The 17,025-nt window shown below is 40.5% G+C and overlaps 1 protein-coding gene across 6 annotated transcripts in view; it reads left to right on the top strand.

Moving 5' to 3' along the window:
* The window catches only part of kdm4b (lysine (K)-specific demethylase 4B), a 479,312-nt gene that overhangs the window by 191,003 nt on the left and 271,284 nt on the right, over positions 1-17,025 (top strand). The window contains exon 10 of one of the 6 annotated variants that reach the window (XM_043720923.1): positions 9,546-9,557. The exons of the other annotated variants lie outside the window; for them this stretch is intronic. Coding sequence (XP_043576858.1) covers positions 9,546-9,550 — 5 coding nt within the window. The 3' untranslated portion in view covers positions 9,551-9,557. Of the gene's footprint in view, positions 1-9,545; positions 9,558-17,025 lie in introns of those variants that run through there. 6 annotated transcript variants of the gene reach the window in all.

Below are 17,025 nucleotides of genomic sequence, written 5' to 3' on the forward strand. Positions count from 1 at the left end.
ACAGCGTTGTGATCTGATTTTCAAAAATGTAGATAGGGGATGGAGCCAGAGGGTTCTTTGAACTTTGTAGCCTCATCTTTTGCTCTGATGTGTTGGGTTTCCCCAAAATTGAGGATTGGGATGTTTGTGAAGCTGCCACCTCCAGTGAGTTGTTTCATTGTCCTCCACTGTTTGTGATAAGATGTGGCAGGACTGCAGAACTTAGAACTGATCTATTAGTGGTGGAAATGTTTACCTCTATCTTTCACTGCTTACTTTGGCAGACAAGTAATCCTGTATTGTGGCTTCATCTGGATATCCCTCATATTTAGATCATGCCTGATGCTACCCCTGGCATGCCAGCCTGCACTCTTCATTGAACCACGATTGATTTCCTGCCTTGATGGTCATGGTAGAGTGGGGCATATGCTACACCATGCGATTTGCATATTTTGCTGCTGATGACCCACATTATCTCATGGGTGCCTATTCTTGTTAGATCTTTTCAAAGTCTGGCTCAGTTGCTGTGGCGATAGTGCCATACAGCATAATGGGGGACATTCTCAATGTGAAGATGGGACTTTGCCTTTATAAGAACTGGGCGATGCAGTCTCACCAATACTGTAATTGACACATCTACCGTTGGCAGGCATATTGATGAAGATGAAGTCTAGTATGCCTTTCACTCTTTTTGGTTCTCTCAGGACCTGCCATATGCTCAGTCTAGCAGCAATGACCTTAAGAACTCAACCAGTTCTGAAGAATCACAATATCACACTTGAAACGTTAACCCTTGTTTCTCTCTCCACAGATGCTGTCAGATCTGCTGAGTTTTCCTTCCACTTTGTTTTTATTTCAGATTTCCAGTATCTGCAATTTTTCCCACTTATTGTTTAAATGCCTATAGATTACCATTAACCCTTTGTACCATGGACTGCATCAGAATAACTGTGGTGAGTGCAATGCAGTTCAAGGGATTGTTTCCCAGAAATCCTTTTCAGAAAATCTAGGAGCGAAAGATGTTGAAGATATTCTATGTCAAATTAACAATAAAACAGGCATCTTTTAAAAAGTGCCACAGCATGTTGTGCACAAAACTAGAGAATTCTCTAGCATCGTTTGAATCTCAAGAAGTAGTCAGAGAATATTTATTCACAGTTCATCATTATTGCAATCTTTCTGGATAGAATAACAATTATGGCTCTGCACTCAAGAAACATTCTTGTGTTAAACCACAAGAGAAACAAATTAGAAATGCATATTAGTACCACTGGTACCCCAGGCTGTTGTGCATCATCACCACAGGTGGAGGAATCACCCAACAGTACGGTATTTTCGGTTCATTTTTGGGACAATTGTATTGTTAGCAGAGCTTTCATTTACCATCCATCCTCTTGAATCCAGTTCAGATTCCACCATCTTCAGTAATTTGCTTCTATTTATTTATCTTTGCTGGCGTTCACTGCCTATTCCTCAAAAAGGCACTTTTATATATCTTTGAGAAATAGAATTGGTAACTTCAAAACGGTTAGATTTCTAACTTCTCCCAGATGAGATGATATTTGAAAATCAGTTTCTCCGTGATCAGATGACACCTGAATCGATACTGCACTTTTTGTTTTTATTTCAGACTTCCATATTTTTTGTATATTCCTTAAATGTGTTTGATGTGGTAGGCATGATGGGCCAAGTGATCTCCTTTTGCACCAAACAATTTTGTGACCCTGATCTTGAATTCAGGCATGAAATGATGCAACATAGAAAGAGGCCTTGAGGTCCACTTTTTTCTAATTCTTGAAAGAGCTGTCCTTTGTTGATTAATTCCTGTTGTTCACCCCAATTGTTCTGCTTCTGCTCAATACTTCTGGGAATCCTTCTGAAAATTAGTGTTGCATCTGCTTCCATTGCTCTTTCCATTAGTGCTTTACAGTTAAAAACTGATTGCAAAGGGTCATTGTCATCCCAACTCCATTATTTTGCCAAAGTATGTATCTTGCGGTTTCATCACTTGTTTTGGGTATAGTCCTTGTCATCTAGAAGTTCGTTCATTCACATTTTTTGTCCATTTGGTGCAAATCTTGGTAACCATCAGTCTCTCTCTGTCAGCTTCCCTCAACCATCTCCTGTGGGTCCCAGAACCCCATTTGTTCTTGATTTGTTTCAGCTCAGTGATGCATTCCTGCTGGAATTCCTTTGTTAGACGTCAGCGCTGGTCCAGGAATGAATAACATCTCAGTTCATTTTGCTAGCCTGTGCGCGGGGATGCTATTGGAAGGGATGTTTGTGTAGTTGCTAAGTGTAAAATTTGGGGCATTCCCCACTTAGAGTCATAGAGATGTAGACTGTGGAAACAAACCCTTCGGTCCAACCCCTCCATGCCGACCAGATATCCCAACCCAATCTAGTCCCACCTGCCAGCACCCAGCCCATATCCCTCCAAACCCTTCCTATTCATATACCCATCCAAATGCCTTTTAAATGTTGCAATTGTACCAGCCTTCACCCATCCTCTGGCAGCTCATTCCATATACGTACCACCCTCTGCGTGAAAAAGTTGCCCTTTAGATCTCTTTTATATCTTTCCCCTCTCACCCTAACCTATGCCCTCTAGTTTTAGACTCCCTGACTCCAGGGAAAATACTTTGTCTATTTACCCTATCCATGCCCTTCATAATTTTGTAAATCTCTATAAGGTCACCCCTCAGCCTCTGACACTCCAGGGAAAACAGCCCCAGCCTGTTCAGCCTCTCCCCGTAGCTCAGATCCTCCAACCCTGGCAACATCCTTGTAAATCTTTTCTGAGCCCTTTCAAATTTCACAACATCTTTCCGATAGGAAGGAGACCAGAATTGCACACAGTCTTCCAAAAGTGGCCTAACCAATGTCCTGTACAACAACATGACCTCCCAACTCCTATACTCAATACTCTGACCAATAAAAGAACGCATACCAAACGCCGCCTTCACTATCCTATCTACCTGCGACTCCACTTTAAAGGAGCTATGAACCTGCACTCCAAGGTCTCTTGTTAAGGACATTGTTGATGTGGGAACCTCTTGGAGTCCTGGTGATGTTCCAATTTTAGTAAGCTACCATGCTACAGTCAGTGCTGTGATGACTGTCTTTGCACCATTCCCTTCAATCAGCTCGATTTGGGGTAATTCATTGGTTTTGTTTCATGTTTCCACCAATGTCCTTTATTCACTGGACCATCTTTGGTACTTTTCTCCTGAATTCAATTTCTTTGATTCTATTTCAGGTGATCACCTCCCTACTAATATCTCTCAGACTCTGGCACCTATCATGTTTTTCACCCAATGTCCATTCCTTTGTCCTGTTGACTCTACTGTCCATGCCAGTGCTTCAGAAATATTCTCAGCCCTGTCCTTGCACCCATCTCTTTGTTGGTAGAGTCGACAAAGTGAAGAAGATTATCTAAGATTACAAAACTAACTTGATCAAATGGGCTGAGGAGTGGCAGGTGGAGTTTATTACATCTTAGTAAAATAAAGCAGGGCAGGACTTATACTGTTAATGATAGGGCTCTGGTTGGTGTTGCTGAACAAAGACACCTAGGGATTCAGGTGCATAGTTCTTTGAAAGTTGTGTCACAGGTAGACAGGATGGTTAAGAAGGTGTTTAGTATGCTTGCTTTCATTGCTGAGACCATCGAGTAGAAGAGTTGAGAGGTCATGTTGTGCAGGATGTTGGTGAGGCCACTTTTTGAGTACTGTGTACAGTTCTTGTTGCCCTCCTGTGGGAAGAGTGTTATTAAATTGGAGAGGGTTCAGAAAAGATTAACTAGGGTGTTGCTGGAGTGAAAGTTATAAAAATAGACAGGATAGGCTGGGACCTTTTTTGGAGTGTAGGAGGTTGAGAGCTGACTTTATAGAGGTTTATAAAATCATGAGCGGCATCAATAAGGTGAATAACCAAGGTCTTTTCCCTATGGTGGTGGAGTTCCAAACTAGTAAGCATATTTTTAAGGTGGGAAGAGAAAGATTTAAAAGGAAGCTGAGGGGTAGCTTTTTCACAAAGAGGGTAGTTTGTATGTAGAATGAACTGCCAAAGGAAGTGGTAGATGCAGGTACAGTTATAACACTTGAAGGACATTTGGACAGGTAGATGAATCTGAAAAGTTCAAAGGGATTTTGGATTAGTTTAGTTTGGGAAATCTGGTCGGCATAGACGAGTTGGACTGCAGGGTCTGATTGCATGCTGTATGACGCTATGACTTTATTTGTTTTAAGATCATGGAAAGGAGTTTTACTGTGAACTAGGGCTGCTTCCAAAGATTGCTTTTCTTGCCCTCACTTACTGATTTCTGTATAAAAGTCCAAGTTCATTCAACACTTGAATTCCAGTCCCAATATGAGGTTATTAACAGTTCATCAACTCATATGTGCCTGTTTCTCGTCAGCAACAGGTTTAACAAGGTCTTTGCTCAAAATAAGAGACGCTTCAGTGATTGACTAGTTGATTTTACTGTTGCTAAAGCCAGAAATCTGGGAACACTTCCTGCTTAATTTATAGTGTCCTGGAATCTTCAAAATCCACTTGGAACAAAAGCAATCAGGGTTCTGAATGGACATAATCACTTTTTTAAAATGGTATTTCTTGTAATGCAGTGCTCTGGAATATAAACCTGGATTTATAAATGTAGGGCTTGGATTGGAGGTTCAATCCAGAACTGCCTAGTGAGTGAGCTACCAACTCAGCCAAACTGACAGGTGAGGAGCAGAAAATGTTGCCGTTTTAAATATCACTCTCTCGCGAGTATTTTAGAAATGTAGATCTGAAAGAGTTTGTTGTTGAGTGCCATAAGCACCACCCACTAAAATGGACATAAGGGCAGAACAGTTTAGGATTTTGGAGTGATACCTGCCATCTGGTACTCCTTTAGAGTCTCTGTAATAATGTCTGTCATTATCAATATAACATGTAGATGAGCAGTGAATTACAATAAACTGTATCTTCTTAAAGATAAGAGGCTCTTCTGTTAGACCTGGATGTAGTTTTCATTTACCGCACCAGACCAAACAAGCCCTATAGGTTCCTATGCTGAAAGACAATACTTAGAGCAACCTTCACCATGAGCAGCAACTCACAACTCACCAGCCTGTAGAACAATGGACCAGAGCAGTAGCTAATAAAATTTTGTGTGGTATTGCTGCTGTGATGTCATCTTGGATGTAATTGCTTCTTTAGCCAGAGATCTGACAAAGGATGGCACATGCATTCCTTTGCTAACATCCAAGTAAATATATTTTAAGTATTCTGTAATGACTTTGTTTTCTTTTAAAAGACCATATGTAATCTAAAATATTCCGGTCTACATTGTTCATGAAAGTACTTCTGTAACAAGGAAGGTCTTTCAAACATTCTACTGACTGTTCACAGAGGATTTTGGTTGGTTTTGTGGCTGGCAAATCTTGATGAATAAGTCACAAATGCAATCTTATAAGCTAGCAGAAGAGGGCAAAGGAAGTTTAACTCCTTTCTTTTTGCTTAAATGTTGTCTTGCTGCACTTGAATGATTCACAAAAATTTGTGAACAATTAAGTTGATTCTGTCATAATAAATTTATTTTGACATTGATGAGGCAAAGGAGGTGGGCTGCAGAATTCAGTGACATGTAACAGAAATTCAAGGACTCTTTGACACTAAAGTGTGACTTCCAGTTTGTCCAAATGGAATCAGCTGTGCAGCAGCGGAGCATTGGATCTCCCAGGAGCGCATAGGCAATAATTGGCTTTGAGTGTAACATTTTGTTTTAATTTAAAACAATGGCACTTTTTGGCGAAGTCATTAAGATTTGGAAGCTGTATCCATTCAGATGGAAAAAAACACATGAAGCAACATTTATGAATTGAGAAGTGATCTTGTAATAAATTTGCTTTAGACTAAGAGTTTGCTGAGGGTTTTAATACAGTAGGTGGAGGTGTATCCCCTGCAATAATTCATGTGAGAAAAAGATTATTTGTAATTCCAGCAAACTGAGATAATTACCTTTTCTTAAAAATGTCATTTATTAATACAATTTTTTTGTTTTGCTAGGGCTGGTATTGGCTGCCTGATAATTATGATAGTAATACACAGTGAACAATCGGTATTGATTGAATAAAACAAGAAACCCTGAGTCCAGAGGTGGGGAACCTTTTTCATGTTGGACGGCCGCATTATGTTTGTTGTAATCTAATAAGGCCGCATCCAAGAAACTTCAATTGTATATTCTTCAAAATTCACATTTTTTTTCAAATTGTGGCGGTCAGTCTGTGAGGATTATTTTGTTGAATTTTCTTTTGTTCTCAGGTATTTTAAATACATTCATTTTAAGATTAAAATAAAAACAATAAAGGACGAAAACAACATATTAATAATAAATAAAAGATTTGTTCTGCAAAATTTGGATTCATTCAAAAGGCCACACACAATGGCCTAGAAGGCCGCAGGTTCCCCACCCCTGCCTTAGTCTATTTTAGGAAAGAATTGTGTAGGTGAGGGCAAGTTACTTTTGCCAGGACTGTGTGAAACTATAACCAGTAACCCAGCGATTAACTGCCAAGGTTGCAGTGCATCAAGTCTTGTTTTTTATCCAAGATTCTCATTGCAAAAATGTTATTGATAATCACTATATGTTAGAAACTATATAATGGATGAGACACTACGGTGAGCATATAAGACTTTGGATGATGGTAATGTTATGATGTATGGTTGCATTTCCCAACATACAGGTTGTATTGGATATTATCCAATTGTCTCTTTGCGAGCTGAAATCTCTTTGGAGGCTATTTTGTTTTCTTTCTTTCCCTTTCTACACATTTTTGTGTTACATGTTATTGTTAAACATGGAAATAAGTATATCAACTGCTTCCTGGGATTGTGCAAAATAGGCATCTTATACTAGCTGCTTCAGTTTTTAAAGTTATCACCTCAATGGTAGAATGCTGTGCAGTTGTGATGAGGGATTTTGTTTTTAGTAAGGTAAATAAAGTAACTGACAGAAGGGTTTTCTTTCCCAAAAGCTCAGTAACAAATGTAAAAGAACGGCTTCAAAATTGTCTACTTGTACTTTTTCCTGGTCATTTTCCACCTTCGTTTTCTTCTGATAAGTATGCTTGGTTGTTGCGTCGCACTTCCCATACTACTACAGCTGTAATTGGAGATAAGAAGTAGATAAGTTTGTGAGAACCAATATTTCTTCACTGTGGGCAAGTGAGACCCAATCTCTTTCATGTGACACAATTTACATTGCTGAATTAATACAGATGACTTGCCATTGTTCTATAAAATGCAAGACTTATTGGCTATTGATGAACCAAATCTTCCTTCATTGTATTTGGGAGTGTGCCTCATTGTAAACGTGCTCTTGAAGTTCATTGCCTTAGATCTATTACTAGCTTATTTTGCATCACTGTGATTGTAATTCTTATGTTTTTTTCCCTGCTGTGGTCTAATTGAGAGCTCTGAAGAACCATAATTGCTGAACAACACCAGACCATAAAGTACCAGGACTTTAGAAGGAAATATTTAGGAAAATAAAATCATAACCCATAGACTAACATGTAGGACATTCGGCCCATCAAGTACATTTCACCAGCTAGATTATGACAGATCTGATAATCCTCAACTCCATTTTCATACTTTATCCTCATAACTCTTGATTCCCTTATTGACTGTCTATCTTGGCCTTGAATATAGTTGATGACTGAGCCTTGTGTCAGCCCTTTCTGGTAACATATTCTACTGAATCACCACCCTCTGAAAGAAAACAAAGCCTCCTCGCTTGTATCTTAAATGGACAACTGCTTACTCCTGAGATTACGTCTTCTGATTGTAGATTCTCCCACAAAGGGAAGCAACCTCTCTGCATTGATGCTGTCAAGCTACTTAAGAATCATTTATATGTTTCCGTAATGTGTCCTCTCATTCACCTAAACGCTGATGAATACAAGCTCAACCTCTCACCTCATAAGAAAAGTCCTCCGTGCCTCAGGCCAACCTAATGAACCTTATGTGGACTGTCTCTAATACAGGCAGCCTTTGGACCAAGAGATGCAAGAAAATTCCTAGTAACATTTCTTTCTCCACTAAAAAAGACCCTGCTCTGACAAATAGGAAATCTAAATCCGACTTGAGTTGGTCGTGTTACATAACTATCTTCTACACTCTTTCTTGGACTGTTGATTCGCCAAGGTGAAATTTCAACCTAATTGGCCTATTGGTAAATTCACAGGATTAGTGAACCATTAGTTTTGCACTCTGCCTTCAATCGAGAGTAATATTGGACAATAGAGAGAGATTTTGGATGTGAAACCGACAATCACCCCAATCCTGTATGATTCATGGCCAGTCAGTGAAGTTGAAATTGCCCTTTGTGATATCCAACGCTGATGCTGTTCTCCGAGGATTGGAGTTAATTATAGCACCTCAATTGTTGCTATGGCAAAAGAGCAACAGAAGGCAGATCTGGGAGCTGGAACCTTCACAGTAATTCTGAAAGTTCCCTTCTCACACCATCAAAATTGGCCTTGCCCCAATTTAAAAATTTTAACGTGTGGACCAGACCTATCTTTTTCCTAATTATTTTAAATAGTTACGGCATGGTGGCTCAGTGGTTAGCACTGCTGCCTCACAGTACCAGGGATCCGGATTCAGTTCCCACCTCGGGCAACTGTCTGTGTGGAGTTTGCACATTCTCCCTGTGTCTGCGGGATGCTCTGGTTTCCTCCCATAGTCCAAAGATGTACAGGTTAGGTGAATTGGCCATGCTAAATCGCCTGTAGTGGCGATTAGGTGGATTAGTCAGAGGCAAATATAGTGGGGTGGGTTTCTCTTCAGAGAGTCGGTGTGGACTTGTTGGGCTGTCAGGCCTGTTTCCACACTGTAGGTAATCTAATCTAAATCTAAGTATATGGAAGTAATAACCCCTGATCCCAAAGTGCTCTTCCACTCACACCTCATTATATCCTAAGACTATGATCTCTCATCTTAGAATGCCCCACAAGATGAGCCCATTTCTGATTAAGGGCTTACGCCTGAAATATCGTTTCTCTTGCTCCTCGGTTGCTGCCTGACCTGCTGTGCTTTTCCAGCACCACACTCTCTACTCTGATCTCCAGCATTTGCAGTCCTCACTTTCTCTCTTTCTGGTATCAATCAAGTGAACCTTCTAGCGTTGCATTTTGATAAGGCAAACTGGGGCAGGATGTGCACACTTGATGGTAGGGCCCTGGGGAAAGTTGTCTGAGAGAGAGAGACCTAGGGGTACAGATCCATAGTTCCTTGAAAGAGTGTTGCAGGTAGACAGGGTGAAGAAATTATTTGGCAAGCTTGCCTGCATCAATCAGAGCCTTGAGTACAGGAAGTGGCCTATCATGTTATGGCTCTACAAGACAATGGTAAGGCCACATTTGAAGTACTGAATATAGTCCTGTTCACCATGCTATAGGAAGGATATTATTAATTTGCAAAGGGTGCAAAAATGTTTTCCAAGGATGTTACTAAGACTGGAAGATTTGAGTCATCAGGAGAGGGTGGTTAGACTCAGAAGTTTTTTACCCGAGCGTAGGAGGCTGAGGGGTGATCTTATGGAGGTTAATAAAATCAAAGGGGTGTTGAGGATGGGAAAAGGCGAGGTCTTTTCCCCATAGTAGGGGAGCCCAAAATTAGACCGCGTAGGTTTAAGGTAAGAGGGGAAACATTTAAAAAGGAACCTGAGGGTCACCTTTTTCATATAGTGGGTGGTGCATGTATTGAATGGGCTGCCAGACTAAGTGATAGAGATGTGTTCAGTTAGAACCTTCAAAAGACATTTGGACAGGTACGTGGATAGGAAAGGTTTACATAAATGTGGGCCAAGCACCAGCAAAGGAGGCTAATTCAGTCTAGGAAACCTAGTTAGCTTGAATGAGTTGGACCAAAGGGTCTGTTTGACTCCATGACTCTCTAATCTCAAACCATGCAACTTGGATGCAGTTCATGGTGATTACTGACAAAAAAAAAGGTGATTGGTGTGTGTGTAAGTGTGTACTATATTTGTGGATTAGAAGAATTGGAAAATGGAAGACTTGGGCATTTTTTGGGGTACAAAAGATTTACCATGTGACTTTTTCTATTGAAAACATCAGTAGAACTGGGGGTTAACTGCTACTTAGAAAAAGTCAAGTTATTTGGGAGAAAAACTTTTAATAGGTTAGAAAATGATGAATGGAATGTAATTGCTAGACAAGCGGACGGTTTTGGAAGGGTTCTAGTGCTGAAGGTTGCCTAATAATAACAGGATCCAGATTTTTGGGTTCTGATTTAGCACAGCTGTTAGAGTTGTTTGGTTGTGGAGAGCCTTGTAAGGCGGGGATATGTGTGTGTGTGTGTGTTTCTGTCTCTGGATTGATGATGAAGAAGAGGCTTCCGCCTCTGTGAGTGATGATATGGAGCAGCCCAAGAGTCATTTTTACGTTTTTACTGAAATTACCCATTTCTAAAAGTGTTTTTTTTTTGCAACTTAATGTTGCATTAAATTGGCAATCCTGCTCAGAGGTTAGCTAGTGTTGTAATATAGATGCCATTTTGGTATAGTATGGTGTTGTGAGCTTTTGATTGAAGCATGTCATTGAGCATTGAGTAAGTGGAGTGAAGTTGGTCTGCCTCAATGGAATTCAATAGTCTCATGGAGAAGCAACAGCCTTCAAAATACTGCGTCATATTTCTTTCCATTAACTTGTAAAATGTTAAGATTTATTATTTCTCACCAAATGTGTAACTTACTACATAATACATAACAAATATCTTAGAATCATAGAATTCGTAAAGTGTGGAAATAGGCCATTTGGCCCCACAAGTCCACACCGACTCTCTGAACAGTAACCCAGCCAGACCCATTCCCCTACCCTATTACTCTACATTTCCCCTGACTCATGCAACTAATCGACACATCCCTGATGTTATGACACAGTGGTGAACCCTTCTGTTAATTAAACCAAACCTACAGAAAAGCTGACCTCGCCTGGTAATCTGTTAAAATAAGTGACAGAGAACTCCAACTTCCACTATTTAAAGAAAATAACATCAATTTTTTAAAAACTCTAACAGTGAATATTAAACAACAAGTATTCACAACTCTAAGCCCCCCCCCCCCCCTTTCTCTTAACTGCTTATTATCTGCCTCCAACTCTATAACAATATGTTGTTCCAATAAAACACTCCTTAAAATTACAGCAACTTGATTTCAAAACCACACAGCTGCTGTTGACTTTGGCTTTTTTCTTCCAGTTGAAGATCCCCCAGGTCGTATATTACTGCAAATATGTTTCATGTGAAAAGGTACCTTTTTAGTAGAGAGTGTTTACTAATTTCTTGGGTCTGTCTTGATGGCAGTTGCTCTCTTTGCAATTTTCAAAATGTTCACAATTTTATATCCCCAATATTGGGTTGTCTCATTGGTTCGATGTTGGCAAAACAATAAATTCAAACTCTATTGGGTTTTGTTATCCTGGGGCATAACTTAAACTCATTAAATTCGAGTTGTTGTCAAAACAGTAACCAACTCAGGTATCCATTTCACAGCCAAATGTTACATATTTTCAATTTTCCACTACACTCTGGGACTGCCATCTAGTCAAAAATACAGGTGTTTGTAAGCTCTCAGTTCAGAATAGCGTTCATTCTCTCTCCAAGGTACTTGCCTTCAACTTCATAACACTGAACACTGTGTGGGCAATTTAGCATGGCCAATTCACCTAACCTGCACATCTTTGGACTGTGGGAGGAAACCAGAGCACCCAGAGGAAACCCATGCAGATACAGGGAGAATGTGCAAACTCCACACAGAGTTTGGAAGCTGGAACGAACCCGGGTCCCTGTCGCTGTGAGGTTGCAGTGTTAATCAGTGTGCCACCACAAATATATGTGAAACAAATCTCCAACAATAGTTTTAACTGTCATTCCATGAACTACAGTGGAATAAAAGTACTCTGGTATGGAAGAACCAGCTGCCAGTTCAATATGAGCCCAGTTTTGCATCATTAATTTAGATTTGTTGTGTTCCCTAGCACCAAGACTGAAATTCTTTTGGACATCATGGTTATATCTATTCAGCAGATAATCTTAGCCATAGATAACAGCAAGGTCCGCTAAACATTTAAAATCCTGAGCCAAACATTTCTTTTTAGAGCTTGCCGATTAAACTCTTGAAAATAAAATTAATGCTAAGGTGACAGTTGAGAGAAACTAATGCCACAAAACACACATGCAAAGCTAACAGTTTCAGAATCTTGAGTATAACCTGTCTTCAATTTGCGTTTGCACATATTTTTTGCTTTCTGTCCATCCTTATCCTTTTTCTGGCTCTTTGCATTCACTCAGTACCCCTAGTGATTCACTGGCTCTCCCTTTCACTGACCTACCTTGTTTTCTGGTGACATCTTTCACTCCTCTTTCGCACGCACCAACTCTGGCTACAAATACCCCCTCTAATCCCCTCCCTCATATGCCCTTTCTCCTGTTGTTTGTGCTCTGCCTGTCCTTTTATCTCCCCCTCCCACCCCCCTCCTCCCATCCACTCAGTAGTGGTAGATCTTTGCTGTCTCTTCATTATAGATCACTTTGCTATGGCAGCAACTTGGCAAAGTGTGACCTTTGGGGCAAAATACTAATGTAAGCCTTTCGGACAATGCTGGGCCAAACTAGAGTCCTAGACTAACCACGTGAGCACACATATCTACTGTGGCAAGGCTTGCATTATATAATGAGCTACAAAGTGAAGTCGACCAGAATTGCTGACGACAATGCATCTCTTGCTGATGAGTTCTTTTTGCTCATAGTGAGTCTTATGCTCGTTTTGAATAGAAGGTTAGTGAAATGATGCCACTTGGCCCGTTGGCCTTGAGTGCACCTGTGCCCACAGTCACTATTGCAGATGTTAGATGGACTTTCTTGTGGGTGCACCCATAAAAATTGGCTCAGATGGGGTTCCCGGCCATACGCTCACATCCTGTATGGACCAGCTGGTAGGAGTATTCACAGGTGTCTTTAACCTCTCTTTACACTGATATGAGGTTCCCACCTGTTTCAAGAAGACCACTATCATCCCAGTGGGAAAGAAAAATCAACCAACGTGTTGTTCTGACATCCATTATTATGAAATGCTTTAAGAGATTAGTAATGCCATACAGCAGCTCCAGCTCTCAGATTGCCTTGATCATTACAATTTCCCTACCATTGCAATAAGTCCATGGCAAATGCCCATCTCCCTGGTTCTATACTTATCCCAGGAATCTCTGGATAACAAGGACACCTATTAACTCCCGTAAACTCCTGTTTATTGGTTTTAGCTCCACCGTAAACACCATAATCCCCAACCTAATTCCGAGCTAGTACTCTGCTTCTTCCCCCTTCCCAACAACTGGATTCTTGACTTCCTGAACCACAGGCATCAATCAGTAAGGGTAAGTGACAACACCTACTCCACAATAATTCTCAACACTGATGCCTGCAAGGCTGCGAACGCAGCCCTTTACTATACTTATGATTGTGTGGCCAAATTCCACCTTAATGGGTTGGATCTCAAACAGCGATAAGACAGAGTACAGGAAGGAGATAGAGAGCTTAGCGGTATGGTGTAAAGACAACAATTGCTCCTCCATTATCCGCAAAAGGAAGGAGCTGGTCATTGACTTCAGGAAGCAGAGGGGAGAACACACCCTTTTGTGTATCAATGGTGTTGAAATGGAGGTGTTTAAGAGCTTCCAGTTCCTAGGAGTAAATATCAACAACTGTCTATCCTGGTCCATCTACCTTGATGCTACAGTGAAGAAAGCTCACAGAGGCCTCTCCTTCCTCCAGTAGGCTTAAAAAAAAAAATTGGCTTGTCCACAATGACACTTACCCATTTTTATAGATGCACCATAGAGTACATTCTACCCAGATGAATCACAGCTTGATATGGCAACTGCTCTTCCCCAGACAGCAAGAAATTAGAGTTGTGAACGCAGTCCAATCCATTACGAAAACCAGCCTTCCTTCCATTTACTGCATCTGCACCTCCTGCTCTCTTACGAAAGCCACCAACATAATCAAAGACCCCTGGGTAGAAGATATAAAAGTTTGAAATCACATAACAAAAGATTCCCCCTCCATTATCAGACATGTGAATAGACCTCTCATATTAGAGTTGATCTTTATGTGCATCTTCTCTATAGCTGTAACACTACATTTTGCATTCTGTTCTATTCCTTTGATGTACTCTGTAAAGAATCATTTGTCTGTTGTTGTGGTTCTGTTCGCTGAGCTGGGAATTTGTGTTGCAGACATTTCGTCCCCTGTCTAGGTGACATCCTCAGTGCTTGGGAGCCTCCTGTGAAGCGCTTCTGTGATGTTTCCTCCGGCATTTATAGTGGTTTGTCTCTGCCGCTTCCGGTTGTCAGTTCCAGCTGTCCGTTGCAGTGGTCGGTATATTGGGTCCAGGTCGATGTGATTATTGATAGAATCTGTGGATGAGTGCCATGCCTCTAGGAATTCCCTGGCTGTTTTCAGCAAAACTAATGTAGTGTACAAAATCCCATGCAAGGACTGCACAAAACACTACATAGGACAAACAGGAAGACAGCTAACGATCCGAATCCATGAACACCAACTAGCCACGAAACGACCTGACCAGCTATCCTTCGTCGCCACACACGCAGATGACAAGCAACATGAATTCGACTGGGGCAACGCTACTGTTATAGGAGAAGCCAAGCAGAGAACAGCCAGGGAATTCCTAGAGGCATGGCATTCATCCACAGATTCAATCAATAAGCACATCGACCTGGACCCAATATACCGACCACTGCAACGGACAGCTAGAACTGACAACTGGAAGCGGCAGGTACACATCACTTATAAATGTCGGAGGAAACATCACAGAAGCACTTCACAGGAGGCTCCCAAGCACTGAGGATGTCACCTAGACGGGACGAAACGTCTGCAACACAAATTCCCGGTTTGGCGAACAGAACCACAACCACGAGCATCCGAGCTACAAATCTTCTCACAAACTTTGAATCATTTTGTCTGGTTAGCGTGGAAAGCAATACTTTTCACTGTCTCTTGGTACATGGGATGAATCAAATCAGCTAACTGATTAAGTTATGACTAACATCATATCAGTGGCACTCAAAATTACTACAAGGAAATCTACTATACTGTAATTAGAAAATCCTGGAACAACTAGGGTCAGGTGGCCTGTGGAGGGAGAAACAATGTTGAATACCTTTCGTCAGAATTGGAAGAAACTAGAGAGAGAAGATTAACATCTGCAGAGATAAGAAAAGCGTGGATAAGTCTGAGATAGAGTTGAAGGAGGGAGATTAAAAACGAAGTGAATATTAGTGCAAGGTAAAAGATACTGGGACAAGTAGAGAAATAAAATATCTGCAGATTTTAAGGTACAATAGCACCTCTTCTACCTCAGGAGGCTAAGGAATTTTAGCATGCCCATAAGGATCCTCACCAACGTTTACAGATATGACAGTGAAAGCATTCTTTCTGGGTGCATCATGGCTTGGTACAGCAACTGCTCTGCCCAAGACTGTAAGAAATCACAAAGTTGTGAACACAGGCCAGACCATCACACATGCTAATCTTCCATCTTTGACTCCATCTACATTTCTTGTGGAAATGTAGCCAACGTTGTCACAGATCCCTCCCACCCTGATCCAACCTCTCAGGCAGAAGATGCAAAAACTTAAACACACACACACCAACCGATTCAAGAACCGCTTTCTCCCCTATGTTAGACTACTGAATGGACTCCTCAAATTTCAAATCTAATGTTAATCTTGCGTTTGTACACCACCTGTGCAACTGTAACTTTATATGTCTCATTCTGTTCTATCACCCTGTGATCTGTATGCCTTCATATTTTATGATTTGCCTGTAATGCATACAAAACAAAACTGTTCACTGTATTTGGGTGCACGTCACAATAATAAACCAAATCACGACTGAAATACCTTTTCAGCCTGCTTAATGTAGGCTTAACATTTGGCTGAAGACAAAAGTTTTATGACAATCATTTATAATAGTTTTAGTATCGAATTACCACGGAAAGATTTAATCTCCTACTCCTTTGGGTGACATGTAGCTATAATGCATGAATTGAATAAAAAAAATTCCAAAGTTCCAAACAAGAAGCATACTGGAATTGAAATGTTAACACTGTTTCTCTCTTCATGGATGCTGCCAAACCTGCTGAGCCCAGCACTTTTTAAAAAGTGTTGGCTGTGTTGGTGAATTTAGTTTAAACCCTCTGATTTCTTAAAGACTGAAACTTCATGGCCAGAGTTTCTTTGTAATTTAAACCTGACTGGTTTGGCTGGTGGAAAGAGAAGGAATTATGGCAGTGCATGTATTTTAATGCCTCCAGATTTAGCTGCAAACTAAAGTTATAGTTTGGGTTTGTAAATCGATTAAATTTTGATTTGTTAGTATAAAGGATAAAAACAAATTTATGGACAGACAAATCAAGTGAAACCAGTGTTGCATATTTGATCCATGAGGACTGTACAGATTCACATCTTAAAACACTAGCTTCTATCAATCTAAGAGGTAATAATATTGGTCCTGGCTCCCTATAATGTTCCATAAAAGCAGTTTTTATTTCTAATGAACAGACTAGACCTGTAATGTGGCGGAATCATTCTATTTGAATGATGGTAGTTCACCTTTAATTTAAGTTCGATGCAGTCTTAAAATGGGGGGGGTGTGGTGGTTTATATTAATAAATCTCTCATAGTATTTACTTTTTGCTGGAATTGAATCAATACCAGGCATTTAATTATTAAAACATGTATTTCTGTAATTCAGTTATTGATTTGCTCTCTCATTTGTAGGAAACAGCCTAAGTTAGTAAATTCTAAGCTCTCTGCTTAGTTCTACTTGGCAGTCATTGCTTTTCAGTTTATTATCCATCACACACAGAATTTCCTCACTCAATATTTGTGCCCATTGGCAGTGACAGCATACAAGATATATACTTGAGGCAAAAGCAAACCGCATAGAAACCTG

This window comes from Chiloscyllium plagiosum, chromosome 31, assembly GCF_004010195.1.
Source record: "Chiloscyllium plagiosum isolate BGI_BamShark_2017 chromosome 31, ASM401019v2, whole genome shotgun sequence".
NCBI lineage: Eukaryota > Metazoa > Chordata > Chondrichthyes > Orectolobiformes > Hemiscylliidae > Chiloscyllium > Chiloscyllium plagiosum.